Source organism: Anguilla rostrata, chromosome 7 (genome assembly GCF_018555375.3).
Source record: "Anguilla rostrata isolate EN2019 chromosome 7, ASM1855537v3, whole genome shotgun sequence".
NCBI classification, from domain to species: domain Eukaryota; kingdom Metazoa; phylum Chordata; class Actinopteri; order Anguilliformes; family Anguillidae; genus Anguilla; species Anguilla rostrata.
In genome coordinates, this window is record NC_057939.1 from 33888314 (window position 1) to 33914390 (window position 26077).

General features: G+C 42.7%; 2 protein-coding genes across 3 annotated transcripts in view; one reads left to right on the plus strand and one right to left on the minus strand.

Annotated features, from left to right (window-relative positions):
- The window catches only part of LOC135258515 (ribonuclease inhibitor-like), a 362007-nt gene that overhangs the window by 153860 nt on the left and 182070 nt on the right, over nucleotides 1-26077 (plus strand). The window lies entirely within an intron of this gene.
- Nucleotides 1-26077, minus strand: part of LOC135259573 (probable E3 SUMO-protein ligase RNF212) — a 57700-nt gene that overhangs the window by 3983 nt on the left and 27640 nt on the right. The window contains exon 6 of the mRNA XM_064344085.1: nucleotides 5319-5388. Within this exon, the coding sequence (XP_064200155.1) occupies nucleotides 5319-5388 (70 nt within the window). The remainder of the gene's footprint in view (nucleotides 1-5318; nucleotides 5389-26077) is intronic.

The following is a 26077-nucleotide window of genomic DNA, read 5'->3' on the forward strand; positions in this document are numbered from 1 at the left end:
TACTTGAGAGAACAATAAATGTAACTATTACATAGCCTACAATCAAAAATGATTTCTCAAATGTGAAGTGTCTTGTGATGTGTTCGTGTGGTGTATGCTGTTATTCCGTTGAGTAAACTAGTAATAAAAATCTTTTTTTAAAAACAGTAAACTAAATAGAAAAAAAAGAATAAAAATGTAGAAAAAAGTATAAGCAAGAGCGAGAGATTGTTGCGTAACTAAAAGTAATACAAGGCATACTTTGTAGCGTAACTAATTACGGCTAAGCAAAATACTTGTATTATTTTTGAGTAGGCTAACATAACATAATAATATTATGTGCCGGACAAATAGAACATTTTACCTCTCCCTGGAGAGATATCAACTTTCAAACATTCACACGTGGCATAAGTGAACCATTCTCAAGTGGGACATTCACATGTCAATCTAAGGGTAAGGGTAAGACCACTGATCTGTATGGGACATTCAACGCTCACCCCTCCCCCACCCGAGAACACAGAAAACTTCAGATGCTTTAGCGAAGCATGGCACAGCATGGTTATGCTGACCGTAATTTTTCACTTACTTAGAAACGAAAGCACATATTCATGCATGCACGTATAAAGATGAGACGGCATCTTGAGCAATGTGCTATCGACCGAACTTGCAATGTCAAATCACATGATGGCAAAGGCAGCTAAGCTTACAAACTCCGCGGCATATAGGCGACCAGCAGCTCTTTAGTTTGTTGGTCAGTTGGTCCACAAAAGTGTCCTCCTGTGGATGCATGCGCGGTCGCAGCTATTGCGGATTTGGGCTTGTTATTACTGATGTTTTATGTTTACTATTAACATTTAGCCTACTAATGTTTTATATTGATTTTCTTGTTTATTGATTTGATATCAATAAATACATTTGCTTATCCATAGATTGAATGGAAATTTTTAAATATTGTTTTCACAGTTGAAAATGTAGGTTTTGAAAATATAAGTTAGGTCTATTGAGGTGAAGTCTCCAATCGCCATCACTGGTGTCGTGAAGAGGAAGAAAATCACACCCCTCTGCGAAGCTGAACATTCACACCTACTGGGTTTGACTCGGGGCCATAGAGAAAAAACTATCAGCTCTGGTTTCGCTAAAGGCATCTAAAGAATTCAGTATTCTGGTGCTGGGGGAGGGGTGAGGGACGATTCAATGGATGAGCGTGAACAATCGTGCGTGAATAGCTGGTAGTTTTTTTGAAGCTATTATCATGAGTAGGCCTTTTAGGCCTACTGAGTAGTAAAAAGAGAAATGCCCAAAACAAAGATACAAGTGTCACATTTTTACTTGTTTTTTAAGTTTTACTTATTTCTAGTCATAATAGGTTCGGACCTTGTTTCATATTCAAAAATTAGAGCCTTGCACGTTAGGAACTGTGTTAGAAGACTGCTCATGCTGTCTGCGTAGATGCAACAGCACATGCATAAACTATCGGGATGCGTTGCGTGGGAATATAGGCGTCTCTGTGCTTTACCATGTCCACGCAATCATTGATAGGGTTTATGGAGTTTATGAAACTAATTGCCCACATAATTACTATTCCACTTTCAGCAATACATTTACAGTTACCAATCGGGAGAAACAGGTCGCTACCACTAATGTTACTAATGATCGGCACATGTAATGAACAATTTTCTTACACTATCATAGGATTGACAGCCCAAGCAAGAATCACGTCAAATAACCAGGAATAAATGTATCATTATTTATATTCTTTTAAAATATTGCGATCGTTTCGTTATCATCTCTCTAAAATGCATGCGAATTTCGTTTGTATTCCTACACAAACGAAAATCATAGTCCTACATAGTTATGCAAGTGGAAAAATTTATATAAGGGTTAAAATGAAATGCATCCATGTTAAAATACCACACAATGGAAACAGATATCCTACACGTTTGCAGATGTTGCTATTATGTGCAACTTTTTTAATTTTTACGCAGAGTATTCACATTTAGGCATCTACATAATTATCAAAGTTTTAATCGAAAAGATTGTTAATGTAACATGTTATGGATGTTACATCCTATCAAGGAATTTACTTTTCACGCACCACACCACGCCCCTCACACCTGAAACTATAATGGCATGGGCGGGGCTGTTATAATAATTTCTATTCAAATTATTATTGGGCTACGAAAATATGGCTATAAAAGAGAAGCATGATTATTTCGGCGACCAGTTCGGTTTGGTATCGCTTGCCAAGATGAACACACGACCACAGAGATACTCTGCCAAGCAAGCTTTGGACCTGATTCAGGATGCCAATGAAATGGATTCGGGCGATGAGGAGTTGGAGCTGGATATTGAATTTGATTCAGCTTCTGAATCTGATTCTGAAGTTGAAACTGAGACTGCGACTACGACTGAGTTTGTCTCAGAGAGAGAGGAAAGGGCAAACGATGGGACAGTTTGGGTCGAACAGACTGCTGGTAATGCTCTGGGCAGAGCACCATCCTGCAATATCTTACGGGAAAAGGCTGGGCCCACACGGTGCGCCAAGGAGAACATTGTAAGTCCGCTGAGCAGTCTGCTATGTCTGATTGACATTCTGATGTGGGGGCAGATTGTCAAGTATACTGTGGCAGAAGCCCACAGAAATGGTGCAGAAAACTGGGACCTGTCAGTCAACGAATTGAAAGCTTTCGTGGGACTGCTGTATTTACGAGGCATCACTGGCGGTAAAAGTATGAATTTAGAAGACTTTTGGTCTTCAGACTTGGGAAATCCATTTTTCAATGAAACTATGTCGCGGCAAAGGTTTCGGGACATCATGCGCTATCTCAGATTTGATGACAAGGACACAAGGGCAACACGTCTTGAGAAAGACAAATTTGCCATTATTTCCGAAATATGGAGCAAATTTGTAAGCAACAGTACTGCGTGTTACACACCTGGAGAAAACATAACTGTTGATGAGCAGTTGTTCCCAACTAAAGCGCGGTGCCGCTTCACGCAGTACATTGCTACTAAACCAGATAAATTTGGGATAAAGTTCTGGATAGCAGCCGACGTTGAAACGAAGTACATGCTGAACGCTTTCCCATACCTTGGGAAAGATGAGGCGAGGCCTGTCGGTGAACGATTAGCTGACAATGTGGTCATGCGCCTTGTGGAACCCTTCGTCGGAAAAGGAAGAAATATAACCTCGGACAATTTCTTCACATCGATTGCCCTGGCGAACAATCTACACGCAAAAAAAACTACATTGGTGGGTACCATGAACAAAAAGAGGAGAGAAGTGCCCCCTTCTGCGAAGGCACAAAATCAAGAGAGATTTTCCACCACGATCTGGAGAGCTGGACACGCTACACTTACGGTTTATCAGTGCAAGCCCAAGAAAAATGTGTGCATTTTGAGCACTATGCACAAAACCGTATCGATCGACACTGATGCCAAAAAACTGCCAGAAACCATCGCCCATTACAACGCAACAAAAATGGGAGTGGATGTTTTGGACCAGATGGCACGGCTGTATTCGGTCAAGGGGGGCAGTCGTCGTTGGCCAGTTGCCGTTTTTTACAACATTTTGGATCTGGCTGCAATCAACGCCCATGTTTTGTACACGCAATGCATGAACAAAACAATTAGTCGGAGAAGATTTATTCTTGAGTTGGCCAAGGAGTTGCGTGCAAATCACATGACCGCAAAGGCAGCTCCGCGGCGTACCGTCCTAGCGCCCCTCTGCAGTCCAGAAACCCCCAACACACCACAGCGAGAGCGGTCACTAAAAAGAAAACGCTGCCAGGTATCCAGATGTGGAGGGAACAAAACTTGTGATATCTGTGACAAGTGTAAACGACTTGTCTGCGGCAAATGTACAAAAATGCAACCCAAGCTCTGTCTTGAATGCTGACGGCGTTACCGCATTACCAGCAGCTCTATTGCTAATGTTTTATATAGATTTTTTATTTATTGATTCTAAATAATTCAACTTGCTAGCTATATATTTAGCTAACGTTATATTTTCAAAATCGTTTCAACTTCCTAACAATGTGCTGTATGCTTTTTGATCTAATAAAGCAAATTACTGAAGACAGGTGTCTCGTCTTTTTACTTTGTTGCTATCTCAATTTGACTTTGTGTGTGCGCTGAAGCGATAATCAGTTTTGAAATTCCACTTGGTTGCTAAGGTCTTATGTACAGTGCGGTATTATTCAGTGTTACGAATGGGTGTTTTTTGTAATTACGATGAACAAGAGACTTCTTTGGATTTTGAATCCCCAGTCGAATAGTCACAGCTAGCTAGGCTATGACCTGCTTGCCTGTATAGCCTACATGTTTTCTGGTCACCGGAAAAAACTCGTTTGAACAACAGGATTCTTGCATGTATATATTTGCTATGGTCTTGTGTACAGTGCGGTATTATTCAGTGTTACGAATGGGTGTTTTTTGTAATTAGTCTACGATGAATAAGAGACTTTGGATTTCGAATCCCCAGTCGAATAGTCACAGCCAGCTATGACCTGCTTGCCAGTGTAGCCTAGCCTACATGTTTTCTGGTCACCGGAAAAAAACTCGTTTGAACGACAATATTTTTTACATGTATTTTTATAAAACAGAAAACCCGACCCTAAAATTCGCACGGGTGATGATGCGTTTCCCTCCAACGACAGCGATCAGTGATCACATGCGGAGGGAAGCGGCTAATTTTAGCAAATTGGCGATTTATATGTTGTTAGCCTATTTGATTATTAGCATTTATGATATTATGCATGAAGAATAAACTGTCAAATTTGTTTTTTGAAAAACAGGTTTGACCTCCCTACAATCTGTTTATTGTTAGCTTTTCATACAGACATACTGTTTATTCTAAATACATTTATATTGCAACAATGTGTTGACTAGAATGCCGAGCCGTAACTAAAACATAACTTACTCTGATACTCTGACAGTCTAAAATCTCGCAAATATTTCATTAGGACAATGGGCTGGCAACCTTTGTCAGCTCCTGTCTAATAAGCGCCATCTAGCGAACAATGCGAATATTTCCAGTTTGAAGGCTAATGTGTCATTTGACCCTTGGCCGCGCGAAAAGTTATTTGAATGCCAGGAAATGGTCCGGCGCTCCTGGTGTTAAAAGATGAAAGAAAAAAATAAAGACAAATGCCTCAGTGTTTTTTCCTGAGTGGGCTGATTATGCGCATATTTATGAACAGGATGAAAGAATGTCACTTCGCACGGAACCGGTTTTGCTCGCCTTTCTTCAGCTTGCAGCTTTTAGCTTGATCATTTCATGCACAACAATGGTTGTCTGCTGCAGTTAATTTAGTGACGATTCTTTGTTACCATGTTACCTGACTGTTGCAGACTTGGCAGAGTGCGTCACTAGGGAGGTCTGGCTGTTTGATCTGTGCTGGACAGTACCTGAAAAAAGACAAACAGAATTCAAGCTGCACTATCTGAAGTCTTTCAGCCTACACTCAGAGCCGTGTCCATTACTGATACTGTAGTGGCTGCAGGAGTGTGAATATTTGGTCAATAGCTATTAGTAAGCATACAGGGTGACGATATAACCAGACATTTTTAGTAATTTAGAAATCCTGCCTGGACTGCCTTTCGGTCCCAAAAAAATAAATATCCAGGAAAAAGAGGACTTCTGGTCAGTCTAGTATATACATACACGTGGCTGTATTTGGACGAGGCACTACACCTGCTAATCAGGAAATTCCCAGGATGATAATGATACATTCAGTCAATCTGTGGCCCTGTTTTTCAAAATATCGGAATAAATATAATCAATGCATCAAAGTTTTGCATGTCATACACATGCATGCTCTCTGGGACTGCTCACTAGTCAGACAGTTCTTAAGTAATATTTGATCAGAATTGTCTCAGATTATGGACTGCAGCAGGGGTAGCCCATGCTGGTTAGCAGATCACGTTGTACTGGCCATTAGAAAAGTAGATTCCAGGCCAAAAACATGTGGGCACCCCAGGGCTACAGCATTCCAATCTAAATCACCAATAATCTGAGAAACATATCATGATAACCAAAAATAATTTAAAGTTAGGGCTGCACAATATATCTAATCACAATTTGACACAATTTTTGCCTCCATGTGGCATATTGCTAATCTTTCGTCCTTATTTTATGTGTTACCTTATCCGTATTTTTTCTTTAATCATACCTGATGCAATAGTAAACAAATAAACATCAAATGTGGAATGCTTCCAGAAAAAAACATAATCACTGATGTCTTTTGGGTGTTCTTAACCCCTTAGGGCACATGCCAAATCTTGCCAATCCTTGTCCATTTAGGGGGTACCCTATTTAAAGCTTTATAACTCCAGATGTGAACACCACAGAGACTTGAAAAATGGCTTAAATGAAGCACAACATTTGGACCATTTACAATACTAGCTTAGAATACTTTATATTCATAATTTTGGAAGAAATAAAGTGCCACAAATGAAACTGTCTAGGCAAAAAAATCTAAAATGAATTTTCTTTCTTAGTTTGCAATGAAATAGAGAGAGATTGCATATATACAGCAGGTTAAAGTATACATGCTCTGCATCAAAAACTTCTTGACCACAAGTTCATAAAATCTAAGGGTGGATATGTAGAACTACTAAAGATCTATGAAGAAAAGACTAAGCAGTGTATCGAGCGTCTCCAAATCTACCCAAAATGTCTAAATTATGCATTGCTGTAAATCACAACATATTCACGTATTTCACTACAAATAAACTGTTTTTATTCAAGAATCTCACTGTTGCATCATTTCCAAGTGGGAATTATGAGCTTTCCATCAGTACAGTGGTCTAAAATAGCTAGGGGTACAGCTAGGGGTACAGAAACATATCCAAAATCTCTCCAAAAAGGAATGTAATACTTTTTGTCCATTGTAAAGCATTTAAATGAGCCCCCTTATATCAGATTTAAAATTAATGCAAAAATATTGTCACACAATGCTGTATAGTACCTAAATGTGTAATAATTAACTCTTGTATGTATTTCTATACTCTGTACTCGCGTATGTTTTCTTGTATGGGGATGGGACGACGACATGAAAACAATTTTCAACCGTCCATCATGTTTTGGTGTTCAAACACTCTTGTCATCACTGTTGCATGCTTCACAAAAACTACTAGACTACCAACAAACGCTTACATTACAGTGCGAAATATCCTCATTATAAAATACCACTAACCTATTTAAAGACACTCAATTTCAAAAATAACGTATATAACCGAAATATTTTGAGCAGTAATACTTACATAGCAATTATGAAATCTTATCTGTTTTCAGTAGATAGAGACAGAGACAGGAAATCAATGATATAGTTCTATCCGCTTCTGTCTTACACCAGAAGACGAGGTCAGCTAGGTCTATCAGCAAACATATGGCTTAGCTATGCTCAGAAGTCCTCAATAATAATAGTATTTTCCCAAGAAATTACGAAAAATCGTTCACAACGTTTCGTTAGGTGCAGCGTCTTTTACTGCTACCACAGAGTGAATGCGTAAGTGAATTAAATGATAACAAAATTTTCGATTACGCTGACCTATAAAATGCTATTCCAAAAGCAAAATTACACGTTATACATCGTTAGAAAGCTTATACTCTCACCTACTGAATAAATGAATTGTCAATTAAGCCCGACTGTACTAAAAAAGGGTGACAACGCCGTAAACAACACATGCTATTACGCACAGCTATTTTGGAAGGTACCCAGGCATCACAAATGCGCGTATATTTCACAAACGGATTGTCCAAGGCAATATATGACCACTCAGTCTAAAAGGGGACATCTCTATGCGTAAAACCAATGGTAAGGTTATATATTTATTCAATATTTAGTCCCAGATATTGGCATGGTATCATTTTCATCTACTAATGTAACTCAAACAACGCGTTTCTGTTTTTAACTCATACTTTGGTTGCAGTAGCACTGAATGTTTGAGTTTAGTAATCTTGGCACGCCAGATTGTTGATTGTGTAGCCTCTATTGTTGCATCAGCAAAGCTAACACGCCTGGTGGAGATCTGCACTCTATTGAGTGCACTCTTCTAGTTTAGTTTAGTTTTTGGGGTTGTCATTCCAAATTTGGACATCCTGTAAGAATTAAATCAAATCAAATTTATTTATAAAGCACATTTAAATACAACCCATGTTGACCAAAGTACTGTACAGGCAGGTAAAATCACTTCAAAAATATACCTGGACTAACCACCACTCTGTGGGGCACTCCCAATTTGGGATCATTTTTATCACTTAAATCCCCCTCTTTCGTGCTACACATGTACATCCTGTTCCACTTTCACATTACATGTACCTCCATCCAGCACTTATTGTACTTTGCATCATTTTCTTGATGTTTAGCTTGTCATGCCTCCTAGTTTGACTTAGCATAGGTTAGGTCAGAGTAATGTTTACTGTGTGAACTGGACTTAATATGTTCACAGCTACTGTTACGGCTCAAGACTGTCGATTTGCTATAACCGGCTGCCAACACCAAGAACACCACAGCGTCCTTTTGCACAAAAAATACGTCAAGTTATTATGACATTGTACAAATCGGAAACACAAAAACAGGGCAGTCAGAATGACAGACCTTTCTCTCTCAGTCAAGAACTGGTCTGAGCTGTCTAGAAGTAATTCTTCTGACCTCACTCACAACAAGGACGGAACAGAGAGAGAGAGTTGAAAACAAAAGGGGAGAAAGGGGTTGGTGAGCCTTCTGCTGACCTACCGACTGACTGACTGAAACTAAAAAGGTGAAGTAAATAAAGAAAACAACCATTTACAACAATGCCAACCAGCAGTGTTAATCGCAAGGGAATTGCACTTTATAACACTTCTAATGAATGTGTCGCCCTTCATTTTTTGATTAGTTATTTCATTATGTTAATATTTTACACTGTTTTGTTGTTTTTCTTTACAAATGCAGGAAGTAGACCCAGGCAGTTCAGTGTCAAACTCGAGTATGCATATCATTGCGCGACTTCTGATGTGGACGTACCTGCAGACAATAACATTACATTGGTCGTAGAAATAGTGTTGTATTACTACTAGCTAGCGAAACCGAAAATGTCTGAGGATTAAATAAATGGATGGTGGCAACCTTATAACAACAGCCAGCAAGCTGTCTAACTGTTACCGTAGACATCCTATGTATCACAGACAGACGCGATAGCTTTAGCCAGCCCGCTTAGTACCTGCCTCGAACGGTTCGACCAATGATGGGATAATGGTGGGTACAGCTCAGAGACTGTAAACAATATGTACAAAGCTACTGTGACGTCACCCATTGACTCTCTGTGGGTCTCTAAAACACGTTTCGAAGCTCAATGGCGGGCGCGGCCATGTTGTCGATTTGGAGCCAAAACCATAGAGTTAAGCGGTTCTGTGATTTTTACAATGTGAATGACAGTCTGGTGTGGAAAAGCCCATTAACCTGAACGAACGTTTGCAGAACAAACTCGAGGCAAGCTGACTGTCTGCCGTTATGTTTTAAAATATATTATCAAATGTTTATGGAGTTTCATTTCCAACCGTGACTGTCATGGTTCTGTGTTTTCCTGTCTGTGTTTCCCTTGTTGGGCCGCCAGATGGCGGCACTTCTGTTTTGTGTCCTGCTCCCCCCTGTTAATTGTATTATTGTTGTCTCGTTATTCTATCATTGTTCCCACCTGTGTCTTGTTATCCCCTCCTTTTCTGGTTTGATTGTTTTTTGAGTTCACCTGTGTCTTGTTACCCCCTGTCTATTTAAGTTCTTTGTTCCCTTGACTCGGGTGCTGGTTCCTTGTGTTTGTTTCCTACTTGTGTTCATTTTGTATTCTGCCCGCTTCGGTCCTGCTTGTGCATTGTGTGTTTCTGACTTTGTTTCTGCCTGCATTCCTTCTTGTGTGTATTCTGTCCTGCCTGTGTTCCGCCCTGCCTGTGTTCTGTTTTGTTTTTTTTTAGGTTCTTAAGAATCTTTTTGTGTTTATGGTTTTGCCCCTCGTGGCCTTTTGTTTGTTCCCTGTTTATTTGGTAAAGTCTTTGTTTGAATTTCCCTTTTGGAGTCTCCTGTGTTTTTTTACTCTGCGCCTGGGTCCAACCCCCCTGAATCCCTGACAGTGACTGTACTGTGTCATGTAATCACGTTATATGTATGACATTAATAATAAAATGATGTTCAGTTATCTTCAATGTATGTTTCTCAGCAAAACGAATATGCTTAGCTAGCATATCAGCTTGCCAGTGAGCTAGGTAGGCTATCCGTGGTTAGCTCACGCATTAGCAATATGAACCACAGGGAAAGAACATCGACTACACTGATGGTCAATCAATCAGAGACGTGTACTGGTGATTTTTGACTAGGCTAATTTTCATATAACTGTCTGGTAGACCTGCTGTTAACCGATCAAGTTATCACCGTAGGTTTTCACCACAGTCAGTTAATAAGCCAGTAACTGCTACTACTCCATCGCCGTTTGTGGTGTTCACTTGCTGGGTGACGCTAGCTGACCGATCGTTCGCAAGTCACTTTTAAACGAATAAAAATTAACACTGTCAGCGGTGATTAACAAATCTACCAAGTATTTTAATAACTGATCTGCAGGCGTGTAAATATATGACAACGCACTTTGTAAAGCAAGTTTTCCACCTGGTGCATGAAGACAAAAATAATGTACATTGACTTATTATTATTATTATTATTATTTCTTGTAGATCATCAAAACCAATGGAGAAAAGCCAATATACGCAAGGAGCCCCCAGGACCAATTCTGAGAACCACTGGCTTAAATGCTCTTGCGGGTCTCTTAAATGCTAAAAACATGTTCCTTTCTAAATGCCAGTCTTACAATGATGGTTAATTTCGTGAAATTCTGTGTGTGTGATTTCATCATGTGTTGTATGTTATCCAGCAAATAAACCTTAAGAATCTTAATTCGCTTTGTGAAACTGAAAATGTTGCAGTGTTTATCCCAAAATCGGGATTATAGTAGCTTTGTCACATCCGTGAAGCATGGCCAAGGTAGACATTTAAGGAATGTACACGACTGACAAGCCGTCAAACACGTTTGACAGATTGAATATTTGCCGGTTAGGGTTAGCTAGCTAGTCAAATGGCTTGGTAGCTGAAGTTGCGAACTGTTTTAGCATAGGCTACTGGACTACCAAATATAGTAAGCTGATTATGCTTTCTGCCAATTCATTATTTGGTTAAGGAGGCTAAAGGAAATAGTAAAAATGACTTGGCTACCAAAAAAACTTCAGAGGAGGAATATTTTATGGTCATCTAGTGCAGCTGTAAATAGCACACGCCATAATGAAATCACTACGAAATGGAATGCCTGCATTTTATGACTTTGCACAGGTGGACCGTGGACGACGAGTCGGAGCCACAATGTCAAGACCAAGAGGTGCCACCTCCCACCCCAGTGGCCATAGACTGTAGCCCCTATTGTAGCTTAGCCCTCCGCAGAAATCAGGAAGTGACGCAAACTGTACCTCATTGGTCCACAACAAATATTATAACAGTGCCCAAATGACACAATAAATCATGAAATCGACCCACGGACAGTCATAAGACAAATAAAATACACATATTGTGACTATTTGTTCTTGTGAGAAAAAATTATTGACTTTGTATTTTGACCGCATTTGTACCGTAGACTTACATGGAAACCGGATATGAAAACACCTATACTGAAGCCAATCGCAGTGGCGCTAGTGAGCAACCAGAAACAACAAGACCAGGAAATGAGCTTCAAAAACTAAGTCTGGTTTTGGCCGCTTGGTACAGCTCCAGGCTTCAGACGGTTGTCTTGGTAGTCGGTGACTTCAAGTGGTCGCTGCCTCAGTTCTCGTTTGCGAATTTCTTAGGCTGTTATGTTGGGGTGTCTGATTACATCCAGCCACGTCTAGTCCAAAGTTGCATCGCGTGGAAAACTATGAAAACGTGCTTTTAAGGCAAGTTTAACGGGGGCATTATAACAACCGGGTACAATGCACCTCATTATTACACCAATATCGCGTCAAACAAAAGAACGTTAGTTTGTTTTATTTCGAGGCTAAGTTAACGGAATGTTTTGCTTCGCTTCTTCTTGATTTTGCCGCGAAACGAAATTGAAGAATAAGAAAAAACCAAAAACCGTACTACTATGTGAACTTGCGCTAAAAAAAAATAGGTCTTGCTTTCTAACGTTAGACATTTAAAATGAAATAACCAATCACAAAATTAAGGGTGACACATTCATTAAAAGGACAACATCAGTAATGAGAAGCAGAAGTGTTATAAAGTCCAATTCCCCTTTAACCGCTTTTTAATAAACCACAATTATTTAGATAAACGAATATTGCAAATAAAAGACAACAGAACAAAACCAATAGTCACGTTGTGTTGAGGTGCCTGCCTGCAGGATCAGAGAGAGCGGCTTCCTCGAATCTTATATAGTGCGTTAGAGGCTTGCACCCGCAACCGAACAGTGAACCCGCATCGCCTGTGTGCGCACCCGGGAGAACCCAGCCAACTAACGCTGCAGTCTGTAATGAAAAAGCAAAGTACACGTGACACAAAACACACTCGCGTGACACAGAAAATTACAACAAAATGCAGTTTTATTAAAGAAATAACTAGGAGCGCATAACATAACAGACTTTTGTTGGAGCTCTGTCACTGAGATAAGTTATAGTAAGATAGGTAACGATAATGAAAGTACAGAGAGTAAATGGTTCACGGTGCACAATCGTGCTGTTTATTATTCTCAAGTAAGCAATGCAGGTTAGGGTTAGTTAGACAACTTGAACAGGAATAAGAGGGTGACAAAATGGCGAATACCCCCATATATGCAGTGTGGCACGTCATCAAAACTCCGCCCCACCCACAAGTTTTACCATAGATATACTGTAGTTCCTAATACAGTTCATTACAATAACAGCTATGAATAAATTACAAAATGAGCATTGTACCTTATCGGACCTGTGTTCTGTAGTTGGTACAATGACCTTCGGTATGCACTTATTGTACGTCACTTTGGATAAAGTCTTCCACATTATTGTAATGTAATCTTTAAAATTGATAACCAGCAGAAGTATATATGCTAATTCTTTCAGTTTACTTGCTTGGAAAACACACAACTTTGACTGAGCCAAAAAATAATAATAAAACTTAAAGACTGAAAAGGGCCATAAATGTGTTTGTCAATAATTTCTGCATCTACATAAAAACTAGGAATGTATGGTAACAGCCCGATGTTAAGATTATGGTTATTACATTATTACCTGTTCCAGAGCTGTGAAGGAATAGCACAAATTAAAGGGGAATTGCACTTTAAAACGCTTCTGCTTCTCATGACTGATATTATCCTTCTAATGAATGTGTCGCCCTTCATTTTTCGATTAGTTATTTCATTATGTTAATATTTTGCGCTGTTTTGTTGTTTTCCTTTACGAATACAGGAAGTAGAGCCAGGCAGTTTAGTGTCGAACTCAAGGATGCATATCATTGCGTGACTTCTGATGTGGGGTATCAGCAGACAATAACATTAGGTTGGTCATAGAAATAGCGTTGTATGACTACTAGCTAGCGAAACCGAAAATGTCTGACAGTGTTTCCTGTGGAATTGATCTCTTAGCTTAGTGTGGTGGTGGGTGTCTGAAAGGGGGGGGGAGGCGGGGGTGTAGCAAAGGCAAGAAAGTTTAAGACTAACCTCTTGAGACTTCTTAAAGGTTTTTTTTTTTTTATATCTAAATCTATCTTTTAGCTCTGACGAGCTCTTGATACAAGGAATAGCAATTTGCAAGAGCTAAAAAGTAGTTTTAGATGTACTTTAAAACCATAAAAGGTTTGTTAACCCTTGTATTGTTTGTAAATATTGAAGCGAAATAGGCATGTATTTGAGTTATGGTGGGGTGAGAACAATTAAAAGAGCACATTGTCCATCTAGAAGTTCGATCTTCAAGAATAGAGGACTATATAACCAAAATTGATACTCAAGAAAAGTTACATATTGCACTTTAAAAGGGACACTCTTCTGTTAAATTAACTCAATTACCATGACAAAATAGTACTTAGAATGTTTTAACTTTTTATTTAACAATATAATTTGAGCTGGGTCCACATTCAAAGCCCTCTCTCTGTCTGTCTCACACTCAATGACAGAGTTTACATGCATTGTCCATGCAAAAAAAAAAAAAGGAAAAAGTGAGAAAAATGGCTTTAAAAATTCTGTTCTGTTACATTCTAATTCTACTGAGAAGCATGATACAAAAATTTCCTAACTAACTTAGACACTTGATTAATGTATTTTTTATTAGCTAGTTTTATCTGTATTCATTTCTGGACACTGCAGCAGCTTGTGAGACTGCTCCTCTCGTTATAATCATAATCGTCATTAGAATGCCCTCTTTGTCAGCTGTAGCCTAACACTCAGTTTTGCTAGCTCACTACATTCACAAAACCTTAAAAATAAACACTTTCCCTTTCGTTTTCATGGGAAAAAATCACCATGTTGTAGTATGGAAATGGAAGTAGTTGAATCACTCAAACATTTTAAATGCCCTTTTTTTTTAAAAAATTCGCCGTTTTGGCGATTTGCCAACAATTTTCGGCCGTTATAATAGTAGCTCTAGATTTTTAAAAAATGGTAGGCACGTACGTAGCTCAACTGGAACAGGTTCCGCTTCGGCTCAAACAAACACTGTTTATTTTCAGATAACGTTACATATTTATCACATTTATTTTTTACTTGTCCAATCAGACAACTGCATGAGGCATTCCACTTGCCCGAACAGAGTAAGGATCCGCCAGTTGTCATCACCGAATGATAGTTGACGCCAGTGCTTGAGATGGGCAGGAGCTGTTGGAACTTGTATATGAGTACCGACTCTTCTTTTGATTACCAACATTAATTTATTTTAAACAGTATGTATTTTGAGGAGTAGGTACCGGCACTTATTTTGGTCCAATTAAAACACTGGTTAACGCTATGGTATTTTTGTAATATTTGAAGCGTCGCTACCTACCTTTTCCTTGTCTTTCGGTGGCTGAAGAAAAAAAAGTGACGCTTTGACAGACCGTGCGACCTTCGCGCGCTGCAAGTCATCCGACCACCTCAGAAAGGAGCAAGCATGATGTGTGCGGCCTAGGCTCTTTTTGAAAATAAATGTGGACGCGACAGTATGGATTTGAAAGGCAGAAATATTTAGAAAGTTTAACATTTTTAATTTATGAATTTAATATATAGGCTATATATATAGTATATATATATATTTTTTAAAAATTTTATTTTAGCATTTTTTATTTTTATTATGGTGTGGCGGCAAGGATTTTGCCGTGGCGTGGCGCCACGACAAAACCTTACCAGCGGAAACGTTGTGTCTGAGGATGAAGGAGATTTTGTTTTTGATCATGGAATTGTTGTGCCCTATCGATTCGAGCCAGAATACACAGAAGAACAGCTGGCTAATTTGCAGGCTGATCGTGCGAGAGCGAGTCAGGAGCGGGCCGAGATCAAGGAACCACAGGCTATTCCCAGGACAAACAACAACTGGTGGTAGACATCCTATGTATCATGGACAGACGCGATAGCGTTAACCAGCCCACATAGTACCTACCTTGAGCGGTTCGACCAACGATGGGAAAACGGTGGGTACAGCTCCAGGCTTCAGACGGTCACCTTTGTAGTCGGTGCCTTCAAAGTGGTCAATGCATACCCTTAGTTCTCGTTTGCGAACTTCTTCGGATGTTATGTTGGGGTGTCTGATTACATCTAGCCATGTCTGGCACAAAGTTGCATCACGTGGAAAACTATGAAAATGTGGTTTCAAGTCAAGTTTAACCCTCTGGGGTCGGGAGCTCCGCCAGCGGAGCTCGACAAGATGAAATGAACTTTTGTTTCTATTTGGATGATTAACTTCATGAGCTGTTATCATACAGACGCAACAAAAACATTGACAGAAACCTTAGAATCGCGGCTTTCCAATGCGCCCATTGGCAAATAATATGAATTGTTTTAAAAGTTTTAAATTTGATGAATTATACCATGTATGCTTCGTTAGTCCTTACTCATTACTATGTGAATTTCGCTCAGCAGGAAGTCCACCCAAATCGCATTCACATGTTAGCGACATTATAATTACTCTCCATAGAAGGGGACTAGGGGAGGGGCGATGCAAAATCCATGTGAGAAATGCCAAGCCTGCAAAAGCAGGATAGAATGTCAAAGCATACACCTTTGGAGGTAAACATTTCGTTTAATTTTGGAAAATGGCACGGATGACTGGACTTGACGTGCTTCATGCCTTGTTGGAGAGCGATGATGAAGACGCGAGCAACTCATCAGGTCCGGTCGGCCCGAACACTGATGAAGAGCGGTGTCATTTCAAACAGCGAACTGATCCAGCTGAGGATCAACTTAATGAGTAAGTATATTTCTTATGATCATATTGGTAAATATGTGTACTGTATTGCAACGTATCTCTGTGTTTGTAGGAATATCCAGCAATATGCACATTTGTAAATTCCCACTCTACAAACTATTCAAACTATTGCATCTCAAAATTATAGGCTATAGGCTCTGCGTCTGGTTGTGTTAGAAGTAGCAGGTAGACTATATTTTTTTCGATCATATTGGTAATAAATAGCCCATGCCTGGCATGTAGTGGCATGGCTACGATTCTAAAACTTAGTATCCTCGCACAATCGATATTAGCACACTGTATGTAAGTTCGGGAAATAGCAATAAAATAACCACTTTGCTAAACAGACCTAGCCTACTTCAGATTGAGGCATTGTTACTGATGAGCTGCGTGTAGTTGAGCTGGAATATCAATGTTTATTTAGTTTCGCTAATGTTGTTTCGTTGATAGCTTACATTATTTGTAAATGTGTGCTGTATTACATTCTCTGTGTGTTTGTAAGAATATTCACTAATATGCGCGCTTGTAAATTCCCACACTACGAATGAATCTAACCATTGCATCTCAAAATTGTAGGCTACCTCTGTCAGGAATCCTGCCTGATTCTCCTTGTGTTCCGTTTTAGTTTTGTTTATTTTTTTATTTATTGTCTAGTGTGTATTTATTTTTATTTTCAGTTTACTTGTTTTCGCTTGCGGTGGTGTTTTCTGTGTTCGTGTGCTTGGGTGTGCGTTTGTTATTGTTTTTCCCCCTTAGGTTCCTGGTTCCTGTCCACGCCCACGCCCCGCCCCTGTTCCACCGGTTTCCGCATCTGCAATCAAGCCTCCACTTACCTTCCTCACCTGCATCCCATCTTCACTCATTGGCGTTGCTATTTAGTTTCTGTGTGCACCTTTTTTCTTTGCCAGATCGTGCCTCTGTTTTTGTCAGTGCCGTTCAAGCCTTATCTCGGGATCTTTGTGTATTCCCGGTTTTTGATCTTTGCTTGTTTTTTCGACTACGTATTTAGCCTGCCGACTCTGTTATTCTAGCTTCTGATTATTGACTTCCGCCTGTTTCCATCGTCCTGGTCTCTGCTCCTGATTCTGTGCCTTTGCCTGTTTGTGTTTGGATTTCTGGATTTTGACCTGCGCCTGTATTCTGACTACGAGACTGTTGCTTATCCTGTACCCTGTGTCTGGAAATAAATCTCCACGTTTTTTCTCTGGACATCTGGTCTGCTTTTGAGTCCTCCCCCAGACCCTGACAGTACGATCTGGCCACCATGGACTCAGCGGACCTGGGTCAACTCCAGACGGCGCTGGGAAGACAGGGAGCCATGTTAGGCGAACATCAGCACCAGCTGGAGGCGGTTAAGCAGGCACTGGACTCCTTCGCTCATACCATGACGGAGGTTACTGCTCAGCTACAGCGACTCCAGCAGACGCCAACCAGCGTCTCGTCCCCCCCAGTGAATCCGTTTGACCGGGTTCCCCCTGCTCCCCCAGCCAGGGAACCTCGCCTGTCACCACCGGAGCGCTATGCTGGGGATCCAGGTACCTGTCGGTCGTTTTTAATACAGTGCACGCTAATATTCGATCAGCAACCGTCCACCTTCCCGACTGAACGCGCTAAGGTGGCTTACGTTATCACCCTGCTATCCGGACGAGCTAGGGAGTGGGGAACTGCTGTTTGGGAGAGTGGGGCTAACTTCTGTAACAATTTCAGTACCTTCGCGGAGGAGATGCGCAAGGTGTTCGACCGCTCCGTGCATGGAAGAGAGGCTGGCGGTCTGATGCTCCGGATACGCCAGGGAGGACGGTCGGTCTCGGACTATGCCATTGAGTTCCGCACCCTCGCCACCACGAGCGCGTGGGACGGGGTCGCTCGGTTTGATGCCTTCCTACACGGGCTTGCCGAGCACATAAAGGACGAGATTGTTACTCGCGAGCTCCCCTCCGGTTTTGATGATTTAGTTGATTTGGCGATCCGAGTGGACAACCGACTAACCCAACGCCGCCGGGAGAGAACCGTGAGTGCCCCCTTGTGGTCATCTTCAGAAATTCACCCACGCGTTGCCTCAGTTTCCAGGTCTCCTCCTCGGCGGGAGTCGGAGCCTATGCAGGTGGAGCGCGCCCATCTAACCCCGGCAGAGAGGCAGAGGAGGTTGAACAACAAGCTGTGTCTCTACTGTGGCCAGGCTGGGCACTTCCTCTCCACCTGCGGATTAAAAGGCAACGCTCACCAGTAGAACGGGGAGTACTGGTGAGCGTCACCTCCGTTCCTAGCTCCCCATCCCAACGCACCCTATTACCTGCTACCCTCTCCTGGGAGGGGCAGCGGCGGCCCATTACCATTCTGATTGACTCTGGCGCGGACGAGAGTTTCATTGACGCCTCCCTGGCCGCCCAGTGGCGGCTGCCCGTCGTCGCCCTGCGTACCCCATTGAGGGCCAATGCCCTCAACGGGGAGAGGTTAGCCACCGTTACCCACGTCACAGCCCCGGTGAGTCTTCTCATTTCTGGCAACCACGGTGAGGAAATTGTCCTATACCTGTTCGACTCACCCCTGGTTCCGGTGGTGCTGGGTCACCCCTGGCTAGTTAAACACAACCCACACATTAACTGGTCAGAGAACTCTGTTATGGGCTGGAGCACCTACTGTCACACCCATTGTCTCCGGTCTGCCCTGTGTCTGCTGCCCTCTGCTCCTGTGCCTCAGGAGGATAGCCCTGACCTGTCTTCCGTTCCCCCTGAATATCAGGACCTGCGGGCCGTATTCAGTAAGGCCCGAGCTACTGCGCTGCCCCCGCATCGCCCGTATGACTGCCCCATCGAGCTGCTACCTGGCACTTCTCCTCCCCGGGGCCGCCTCTACTCGTTGTCTCCCCCTGAGGTCGAGGTGATGAACAAATACATTGGTGAGTCACTGGCCGCTGGCATTATTCGTCCCTCCTCCTCCCCGGCGGGCGCGGGGTTCTTTTTTGTGGGCAAAAAGGACGGCTCTCTCCGACCCTGCATTGACTACCGGGGTCTTAACGAGATCACAGTTAAAAATCGTTATCCGCTTCCTCTGATGTCCTCCGCCTTTGAGCTCCTGCAGGGGGCCACCGTTTTTACCAAATTGGATCTCCGCAGCGCCTACCATCTGGTCCGCATTCGGGAGGGGGACGAGTGGAAGACCGCTTTTAATACACCCACCGGGCACTACGAATATCTTGTCATGCCATTTGGCCTCACCAACGCTCCTGCCGTTTTTCAGGCCCTGGTCAATGACCTACTGCGGGACATGGTCAATCGTTTTGTGTTTGTGTACATTGATGACATTTTGATTTTTTCCAAGTCCAGCCAGGAGCACGTGCAGCATGTCCGGCGGGTGCTACAACGGCTACTGGAGAACCAATTATACGTTAAGGCAGAGAAGTGTGCCTTCCACCAGGAGTCAGTGTCCTTCCTGGGGTTCATCGTGTCCTCCCGAGGCGTCCAGATGGACGAGGTCAAGGTCCGGGCCGTGGCAGAGTGGCCCAATCCTAAGACGCGTAAGGATCTTCAGAGGTTTCTGGGATTCGCTAATTTTTATCGCAGATTCGTGCGTGACTACAGCAGGGTTGCGGCCCCCCTCACTGCCCTTACATCTCCGGCAGTTAAGTTCCTTTGGTCAGACACCGCAGATCAGGCCTTCAACGAGCTCAAGAGACGATTTACGAAGGCTCCCATCCTGATTTCTGCTGACCCTACCCGCCAGTTCATTGTCGAAGTGGACGCCTCCGACGTGGGAGTGGGGGCGGTTTTGTCTCAACGTGCTAGCCGTGATAACAAGCTTCACCCCTGTGCCTTTTTTTCCCACCGTCTCAACCCTACAGAACAAAAGTACAGTATTGGAGACCGTGAACTGTTGGCTGTGAAGTTGGCCTTGGAGGAGTGGCGCCACTGGCTGGAGGGCACCCAGATTCCCTTTCTAGTGTGGACCGATCACAAGAACCTGGAGTATATCAGGGGGGCCAAGCGTCTCAACTCTCGCCAGGCTCGCTGGGCCTTATTCTTTGGCCGTTTTAACTTCACCCTCTCGTACAGGCCGGGCTCCAAGAACACCAAGCCTGACGCTCTCTCCCGCCAGTTCAGCCTCACTGAGGAGGGCCCCGAGCAGGAGACCATCTTGCCTGCTAACTGCCTAGTGGCGGCAGTGGGGTGGGAGGTGGAGAGCGCGGTGCGCCGCGCTCTGCAGAGGGAGTCCCCCCCGAGTAACGTACCTCCTAACTTGCTGTTTGTCCCCAAGTCTGTTCGTTCCCAGGTTCTCCAGTGGGGCCACTCCTCCCAGCTGACCTGTCACCCCGGGGTCAGGAGAACCCGGGCCTTCATCCTGCAGCGTTTCTGGTGGCCAGCCATGGAGGAGGAGATTAAGCGCTTCGTCGCAGCCTGTCAGGTCTGTGCTTGCAATAAGTCCGCCAACACCCCCCCCGCTGGACTGCTTCGCCCCCTGCCAGTGCCGAGACGCCCATGGTCTCACCTAGCCCTGGATTTCGTGACGGGGCTTCCCCCTTCCCAGGGTAACACCACTATCCTCACAGTGGTAGACCGTTTTTCTAAGGCCGTTCATTTTATCCCTTTGGTCAAGCTCCCGTCTGCTAAAGAGACTGCTGAACTAATGACTAATTATGTTTTTAAGATTCACGGCCTACCCACTGATATCGTCTCGGACAGAGGCCCCCAGTTCATTTCCTGCTTCTGGAGGGAGTTTTGCCGCCTCATCGGGGCATCCGCCAGCCTTTCTTCGGGTTACCATCCCCAAACCAATGGCTAAACAGAGCGGGCTAATCAAGACCTGGAGCGCATGTTGCGCTGCATCGCCTCCCACAACCCGTCCTCCTGGAGTGAGAGGCTGGCTTGGGCAGAATATGCCCACAACTCCCTTCCAGTGGCCGCCTCGGGTTTATCCCCATTTCAATGTTGTTTGGGTTACCAACCCCCTGTTCCCCTCTCAGGAGGAGGAGGCCAGCGTCCCATCTGTCCAGGCTTTTATACAACGGTGTCGGCGTACCTGGAGGCAGGCTCGGGCTGCCTTGCTCCGGTCTGGGGATCGGATGAGGAGAGCAGCAGACCGGCGCAGGACCACGGCTCCCCGTTACCGTCGCGGACAGAGGGTATAGCTGTCTACCAGGGACATTCCACTGAAGGAGAGCTCCCGGAAGCTAGCACCTCGGTTTATCGGGCCTTACCTGATCTCCCGGGTCATCAACCCGTCGGTGGTCCGCCTCAAGCTACCAGGTTCTCTGCGCCGGGTTCATCCCTCCTTCCACGTCTCCCGGATCAAGCCTGTTCACCAGGATCCCCGCGTGCCCCCCGCCCCAGCCCCACCCCCCCCACGGCTCATCGATGGCACGCCCACCTACACTGTCAGACGTATGCTCGAGGTGCGTCGCCGAGGGCGTGGTTTCCAGTACCTAGTAGACTGGGAGGGGTACGGTCCGGAGGAGAGGAGCTGGGTCCCCACTCGAGACATTCTGGACCCGTCCCTCATCCAGGACTTCCAACGCCGGCATCCCCTTGTGGAGACACCAGGAGGTGTCCGTCGGGGGGGGGGGTACTGTCAGGAATCCTGCCTGATTCTCCTTGTGTTCCGTTTTAGTTTTGTTTATTTTTTTATTTATTGTCTAGTGTGTATTTATTTTTATTTTCAGTTTACTTGTTTTCGCTTGCGGTGGTGTTTTCTGTGTTCGTGTGCTTGGGTGTGCGTTTGTTATTGTTTTTCCCCCTTAGGTTCCTGGTTCCTGTCCACGCCCACGCCCCGCCCCTGTTCCACCGGTTTCCGCATCTGCAATCAAGCCTCCACTTACCTTCCTCACCTGCATCCCATCTTCACTCATTGGCGTTGCTATTTAGTTTCTGTGTGCACCTTTTTTCTTTGCCAGATCGTGCCTCTGTTTTTGTCAGTGCCGTTCAAGCCTTATCTCGGGATCTTTGTGTATTCCCGGTTTTTGATCTTTGCTTGTTTTTTCGACTACGTATTTAGCCTGCCGACTCTGTTATTCTAGCTTCTGATTATTGACTTCCGCCTGTTTCCATCGTCCTGGTCTCTGCTCCTGATTCTGTGCCTTTGCCTGTTTGTGTTTGGATTTCTGGATTTTGACCTGCGCCTGTATTCTGACTACGAGACTGTTGCTTATCCTGTACCCTGTGTCTGGAAATAAATCTCCACGTTTTTTCTCTGGACATCTGGTCTGCTTTTGAGTCCTCCCCCAGACCCTGACAACCTCTCTGCGTCTGGTTGTGTTTGTTTGGTTCTTTGTCATTTCCTAAGTTTTGTTTTCATTAGTTAGTGGTTTGTCCCTTTTTTGTAAAGCACATTTTAATTTTCACTTATTTTCACCTGTTGAAAAAAATGTGCTATATAAATAAAGTTTGATTTGATGTCACATTTCCTAACAATTTTGTTTTTATTATATTTACAGAGATGCTGATCAGGAAACACGGCCTAGTTCACCACTAGCTAAGAGGCCACGCAGGCGTCGCAAGAGTACACCAGTCTCATCTCATCTTTCATGCATATAGTTTACTTCAATAAATGTTCCAAAATCAAAAGATGTCTTTGTTTCTATCTTCTAAATGGCTCACTGAGTCTTTGTCTTAGTGGTGGGGAGGCATGCGACCAGGTGTGAATAACCTACTTAGCTGGCAGGTCCTCCTACCCAATGCATATTCATTACAGACAGGCCATTTGCCCTCCCATTCTCACCTGGTGTTGAAAAATATTAGTCACAACACTAACTTTTAGCAATTTATTTTATATTTCTCATTGAATTTGCTAAAATATTTTGAACACATTTCAGTGATCCAAAAACTTAGATACTATTGTTTAGTGTGTTTTATTACAACATTCCTGTGCATGTTCAAAACTACTGTTTACAGTTTGTGTGATTTTAGAGCAATTTACAATCCACATATGATTATGACCTACTTACTGCTGCCATATAATTGTAGCTGAGTTTGTGCTGAAAACAGATATGAAACACTTTGGAATCACTGCATATAAAGTTGATGAAATTTACACAAATGTCAGAGCATCGCACAATCACCAATGTGCCTCATTTTACCCTCAGACCCCAGAGGGTTAAGCTGTCTTTACACTGCCGAGCCCGGTTAAAATGCTGTAGCAGACCTAGGGTAGAATTAGTGATGATCAATTTCCACAAACGTTCTTTATCCACCTTTTGCTGGGTATGAACATTGTTATACTGCAGAGAAGAATTCGCGGGATTAGCCGTGGCTCGTGCAATTATGTATCTCGTGCATCTTCATCGTGAATGATTGTGTGATATTCTTGAAACAACTGCCTTGTTGTTTCTGGTTTTGCTAGCAAAACTGTTCAAGAATAAAGCTGAGCTGGGTGTTAAATTAGCAATCAGAACAATAATAATAAAACAAAAACAAAGGAGATTTCATCAAAAAAGGGCATCAAGGCTGAAGGAACATACGAGGAAGCGTAATAAAATAATAACAACGCTAATCCATACTGCCGTATTCTTTTATGTAGTTTTCTCCGGTTTGACATCTTTACACGGAAATCAGACCCGGCTCTGCTCCACCTATACCCCGGCTTTATTCCGATCAATATATTGTTGAACTTGATGGCAATGTAAATAACGGTAACGTTAATGCCAGTTCAGATCAATGATTCGCAACGAGACGAAACGTTTTTAGAATGTTGCAGAGAAAATTGCAGCAGTGTGAACTGGTTAACTCCAGAGCATCTGAAGCCGTTGCCTAGGGTCTCAAAAGACCCACCTTGTCAAATCGCCAAGTGCAGTTTTAGAACGTTTACAATCAGACGTCTTGGAATTTTGAATATTGCATCCAGTCTCGTTGTGAATCATTGATCTGAACTGGCCTTTAGTTAGCTACATTGCAACGCTGCAACAAGGTAGCATTGCATTCGAGAGACGGTTTGCAAGGTCGGTACCGGTCGGTAGCGTTAGCTAGTGTTTTTTCTAGCTGACATTAGATTGTGTTAATTACATTAGCTAGCTAGCTAACGCAACGTTACCTGATGTGAGAGATGGATACTGTGCGCAACGTTGTCTAAACTAATTTTGCCTTTATTGACATGGTCCGGTAGCTAGCGTTAGCTTTAGTAAAGTTACATTGTCATCAAATGTAATACAAAATCTACATCAACAAATAATATGACCTCATGTTACACAAAAACTTATGAGGGTTCCATAACCCCCCCCCCCCCCCCCCCACCTTAATGCTAGCAGACACTGGAAAAAACAGTACGCCGCTCACACACAAGTGAGTTGAAGAGCAAGCCTACCCTCTCTGGCGGACCAACCACTGATGGGCGATGGAAAACGCGTCACTATCTATGCGCCGCTTGTGTTTTTTTCCCGGGAATGTCGCCACAGACACCCAGTTCTTTAATCATAAATTATAATCATAATAATAATATAAATTAATATAATAATAGGCTCAATCACCATTGTGTTACCCAATTCAGCGATAGATAGTGACTTAACAGACATTTATTTTAATGAAAATCTTCAAGATTATTACTTTAAAGAATACAATCTTACAAAATTATTGTAACTATACTTCTAGGTCTACTGACATCTGATTTCCATCCAACATACCAAAAGTGAAACGGTTCAAGCATTTCACTCAAAAATTCCATATATTTTACATTTATTCTATGAGACTGAGAGTGAGTGAAACGGTTCAAGCATTTCAAGCATAATTCAGAATAAATTTGAATTAGCTTAAAGCCTGCCCATTATATAACAATCGTAATAAAGATATTGCTGAAATGCAAAAACACTTGAGGAACTGACCGACCAGTCTGAACTGAATTAATCTATTACTGATGAACTGGTGATATCAGTACATCATTTCTGTACACTTAGTCAACTGAATCAGTAACCATCTGTATAACACGGACATTCTACTGAGAATTTAAAAAATCATGAGGATAAACTATGCCCCTTGGTACCTTTCTGATAGCTTTACGATCTGGTAGCATGGAACGATCAGAACTTGACCACACAAGGTTTCATGTCGTAGCCTAATTTGGTAGCCTCTAATCCATTTTCAAATGCTCACTGGAATGGCCTTACAGTAGCTTAATCCAGAAAGTGAACTACAAGGAAAAATATACAAAAGGTTTATGCAAGGTAAGATTCTGTCATTAGTAGTGCTAACGACAGAAATTTTTCACATATACTGATGAATGATACTGAGCTACAAGTGAACTGAACGTGCTGTTGGAATATTAATGCATATGCTCAACTGACTGACCTCATCAAACAGATCACAGAGTCATTAACTAGGATCTTTGTACTGAACTGAACAAATTAATTCAAATCAGCAAAGTGATTCCTAATTTCCACCACTATTATAGTGAATGGTGAAAACTCCCTTATATACCCTCTAGCAAGCAGGGATGAAACCAAAAATACTCTTTTCCTGTACAATACAAAATGTTACATTATTACAAATAAAATACAGATGCACGCACGCAGTCACAGACGTGCAGTTTGTCAGCTTTGTTTGTTAGCATGGTAATGCTGCAGTTTAAAACACTTAAAACAAAGTAAAACCATATGGTTAAAATATAAACAGCCTACTGCTTCACTGCCTTACCAGTTGGCCGCCATTGACAGTGGTGCTTCTAATCATAATTTAAAACGAAAGTCATCAATTGAATTCCATATAAGAGAATACTCCATTG